A 4851-nucleotide genomic window follows, 5' to 3' on the forward strand; every position below is an offset into this window, starting at 1 on the left:
CATTGGGATAGCCAGTCAAAGATTTTCTTACATGTTTCTCCTTTTATGATTCAAGTTTGAAAACCATAAGTATTCCAAATGGAAAATTAGTCTTGTATAGTATCATCTTATATAATGCCACAATATTCCCACCCTTAATGTCAATGCATACCTTAAAGAAATGTGAATGTTTGAGCTGATTTCTGACATTTCTCTCACGCCCATATCTTAATTTAGATTCGGAATGAACATAATATCCACCCCGAGATTAGTGCTTTGATGCTTCCATATTCTTCATCCCCCAAATTCAAACTCTTTGAATTATTTATAATATGCCAACTGGTAAGGTGTATTTAATAATATGATGTAGTATTACAAGAATCTACCTGAAAGTAAGAAAGAAACATGATGTCTTTATCCAAAATGGAAATTATATTTAATTTCTTCTGCAATTGCGTTGATTTGGTTAACAATCAAATTTGAACTATATATCACCAAATGATAGAGTCATAATTTTAAAAAGAAAAAACACTGAAATACTATGAGTAAAGTCTATGCCTTTGTTTGCTTCTTGCAGATTGCAGACAATAAGGGGAAGAAGAAAAAAAAAAAAAAAAAACAGCATCATTGTCATGTTTTTTTTTTTTTTTTTTTACATTAGGGGGGTATTAAGAAGTCCATTCCAGTTATCTCTTACTAAATCAAGATCACCCAAGCCCACCATGTTATTATCTGCTGCAATGAGTTGCCAAGGCAAACCCCATAACACTCTATTCTCACTGTCTTGTCCCATTGCCATGGTTGAATCAATCATTTCTTGATTATTGTAAGGCAGCATGGTTTCCCCATTGAGACCCGTGGTTGCACCTCCCATCCCAATGTTGTCATAGCAATAACTCTGAAAATTGCTGTGGTTCCCGAGAAAGCTGCTTGTGAGTGCATTACCATTAAAGCTAGGGTTTCCAAAAATAGAAAGGTCGCCATCATGATCATCAAACCCTAACTGCTGCCCACTAGGTGATTGTTTCTGGACGGTAGCAAAGGCCAAGGTGAGGTCATTGGTGTCGATGTCATAAGTCAAAGGTGGGATGGGGTGGTGGTGGGGAGTGATGAGTGGGTTGGCACTGGGCGTGAAAGCGTGGTCTTGGGTCCTCTTTGAAGATGATCTCTTGTTCTTCCTACAGCCGCCGCCCACGGGAACATTCCTGAGATTGCCGCCTTTAGTCCAATACCTCCTGCATGACTTGCAGAAATACCTTGGCTGAGAAAGGCTGTAGTTGTTGTAATAGCAGAACTTGGTGTTGGTGGATTCACATCTTGGGCACTTAAGCGCTTCTTCTGGTTGAGGCCTTGCTTTTCTTTCCTGCTGCTGCTGTCCTTTTGAGTTAACCACCATGTTTTCCGACAAAGGGTTCCCCATCTCCTGCATTACAAAAACAAAACAATTGAAGTTTAGCCCAACCTGGAAGAAAAATTACAGAAATTTGGTATGAGATGAAGAGAAAGTTAAAGAGGATTTCAATTAAAATTAAAGAAATTGACTAACGTAAGCATGAATTAATGAGAAGCCGATATCAAATCTAGAAATAAAATTACTTAATTGATAAAAGAACACATATTCATAGACAAAAGCCTCCACAAGAGATCATCCATTAGGCTTTGTTCAGAAGCATTACAAATCCCTTTGACTATTCAGACAAGAGAAAATCAACAAAAACAAAAGTAAATTTGTGACTTCATCAAACATATATATACGTATGTCAATATAAAATAATAGAGACATGTTTTGGTTATCAAATATCAGTATATACCTGGTGTAGTCCTCTGGAAGGATCCATACATGCAATGAAAAAGGAAAGCGAAATTCAACAGAAAATTCTCCAATAGAGAGAGATGGTAGTGAGAAGAAGAAGAGAGTTTTTGTTTTAGGTCTAAACAACTCAAAGGAAAGTGAAAGAGAGAATTAGAAGAAGAAGAAGAATAGCGTCCCCTCCCACTGACCTTAATATATATAAATCAGAGGCCCTCCCCCTCATAGACGAGGTTTTTATAATTTTAATATACCTTAATATACATACTTTATTAATTATTTTAATTTTATGTAGATTCGGATATTTATGAGCTTTCCTTTTATTCCAAATTCAGTAGTAGAGAGAAGGCATTACTTATAAAAATCCTTGAACCATATCTACACAATCACCAATCAATTAACAAACTAACCATAATTTGGATGCATTCTAGATTTCTTTTTATGTAAGTGATAGAGAAAATATAATGATGAGTTAGCCGTAGAAGATTATGACTTGCACGCTGAGAAAGCTTTCATTACCCTAACGGAATTTTCTCTCTTTTTTTTAAAAAAAATAAAATAATATTTTAAAATTTCTAAATTATCCATGGCTAAGCTAGTGATAGAAAAAGAAAGAGGTAAGCAAAGCTTTAATGGTTTAGGCTTTATGTGTGGGGACTGGGTGTGAAAGTGGGACCATATGGATGCAATAATATAAGCAGCATCACCAAGGGCTGTTCTTTGTCCTTTCTTACCACACTAAACACATGAAACCACTTGCCATTAACCTCGTGTTTCGCAAACATCTATCATCATCACATAAAGCAACTGTCTCCCTCTCTCTTTTTTTTTCTTTTTTTTAAAATACTTATATAACTTCCATTACTTTAATGATTGTGATTTTGATTATATTTATTTTTATATAATATTTAAAATTATTCATAATTTCTCTTTAATTTATAAATAGAAGGATAATAAATATCAACATACTTGAACCTACATTTTATTGTATTAACAGTAATATTCATATCAATTGATTACTTTAATAATTGTTATTCCATTAAAATATAATTAAAAATTTGATTTTCTAACTAGATCCTCCTATCAATTCGTCTTTAGTCACCTTACAAAATACAAGTTCTCATTTAAATCTCAATTTTGTTCAATGATTAAAATTTTTTTAAAGATTTTGTAATTCAATTAACAGCTTATTGAAGGAATAGTAAGGGATGATAAGTGTCGGTAAAAACTTTAAATATATATTTATATATAAAATAAAATATCTTTAAAAATAAATTTTATTTTATTTATACATTATTTTGTGGTGATACCAAAATGAATGTAATTAACTATAAAATAATTAAAATGATTTTTTTATGAAATTCATTATTCACATATAATGTATATTTCAAATCGATATGATATACTTTAAATTTGAACTTTTGACCAAATTATTTTTAATATAAGTTTTTTTACTACTCAAGGAAACAAAAAAAATTATGAACGTTGTACAATTACTTTAAATACAGTTTGAAATTCTTTTATTATTAGAGTATTAAATATATTTTAATTATTTTTAAACAATAATTACATACAAGAAATGAATATATTGTTAAATAAATAAAACAATGAATCGAATATTCTTGATAATAATTGCATATATTGACTAAATGAAATAAAATATATAATCAAATAAATAAAAATAGTCCAGCAAGTAAATTTACATACAAAACTTGTTACATAAGAAACTAGAATATTAAAAATAATTAAATTAATAAATTTATTTAAAACTTTATATAATTTTAAAATATTTTATCAATCACCCAGGGCTATTTTCTAGTATATAATAATTTAATTGTGAATTAACCTAATAAGTTTTCTCTTTATATTTAATATTTCAAATAATTATATAAGAAATAAGTTCAAAGAAGCTTACAGGCATATTCTCTTTTGAGATTAAAAACACAAATTCAAACTGATTACTCCTTCCCAACTTTCCTTAATTAAGACATCTAAATCTAAGTCAATAAACATCAAATTAATTCATTGAAGAGGGAAATTTTTTTTTTTAAAAAAAAAAGCTCATAGAGTCGAGCTTAAGGCACAATAGGAGAGACGAAAGCAAAAGTGGTATGAAGGGGAATGGGTGTTGTAGAAGTGGTGGGGGTCCAGATGTTGGAATTGATAGTGATAGTGATTTCGATATATGTTAATGTTTATGTTAGTTGAAGGTTCTGATGATGTGGAATTGTAATGATGGGCAGGGACAAGTTCAGTGAAAAACACAGTACTTACCAGTGGTGACAATGACAGCAGGATCTTCCTGTCTTCTTCTTATTATATGCATAATTCCCAGTATTCATAACCTTTATTTCTTTATATAAAAATATAATACAAGCCCTTAACCTAACCTAATCTTCCCTCGTTGTGGTCCTATTTTTTTCTTTTGTTTCGTTAGAGATCACCCAAGGAATAAATCTTTTCCATAAGATCAAGTAACGACAAAATTAGAAAACATAATGAGTTTTGGTCTTAAATTTGGTCTATAACTCATCAACACCTATATATATATATATATATATATATATATATATATATATATATATATATATATATATATATAACTCCATTCACATGGTCCACAACATCATTATTTTTTATAGAGTAAATTACTTAGTTGGTCACTTAATTTTTAAGACGTTTTCTTTTTATAATTTCATCACCTAATTTTTAGGGTACTTTCATTTTAGTTACTCAAGCGTTGTTAAGGAATAAGTCAATTGTGGCAGTTGTTGTGGTAGTTAGGTGGTTGGCAGTTAAGTCTGTTAAGAAGTTAGCAGTCAGTTGGTGTTTTTGTTATTCAGTAATTGAATTAGTTGGATCAGCTAGTCAGCTACTTTGCTAACTGGTCTTATATAAATGCAAAAGATTAAGTCCTTATGGATTATAAAAGTCATTCAATAAGATGTAGATCATGTTTTCATTAGTTTACAGCTTCCTTCTTGTTATGTGTTGTTTCTCTTCTGATTAATTGTGAGCAATCTTGACATGGTACTAGAGCCAAAGTTTTCTTGTTGAAGTTG

At 30.5% G+C, this 4851-nt stretch overlaps 1 protein-coding gene across 1 annotated transcript; it reads right to left on the reverse strand.

The window, feature by feature from the left end:
- Nucleotides 1-597: 597 nt before the first annotated feature.
- Nucleotides 598-2249, reverse strand: LOC108484261 (dof zinc finger protein DOF2.1). The gene is made up of 2 exons (XM_017787988.2): nt 1791-2249; nt 598-1402 (listed from the first exon to the last, which is right to left on the reverse strand). The coding sequence occupies exons 1-2, from the start codon at nt 1815-1817 to the stop codon at nt 632-634; spliced, it is 798 nt and encodes a 265-aa protein (XP_017643477.1). The 5' UTR covers nt 1818-2249; the 3' UTR covers nt 598-631.
- Nucleotides 2250-4851: the final 2602 nt, after the last annotated feature.

Source organism: Gossypium arboreum, chromosome 7, assembly GCF_025698485.1.
Source record: "Gossypium arboreum isolate Shixiya-1 chromosome 7, ASM2569848v2, whole genome shotgun sequence".
NCBI lineage: Eukaryota > Viridiplantae > Streptophyta > Magnoliopsida > Malvales > Malvaceae > Gossypium > Gossypium arboreum.

What these genes read in the sequence shown, in the direction of transcription:
- LOC108484261 (XM_017787988.2), bottom strand. Translation starts at nt 1,817, where the DNA reads ATGGATCCTTCCAGAGGACTACACCAG. An exon ending in CTTCCAGAGGACTACACCAG is followed by an intron (nt 1,403 to 1,790) that starts GTATATACTGAT and finishes TTTGTAATGCAG; the next exon opens with GAGATGGGGAACCCTTTGTC.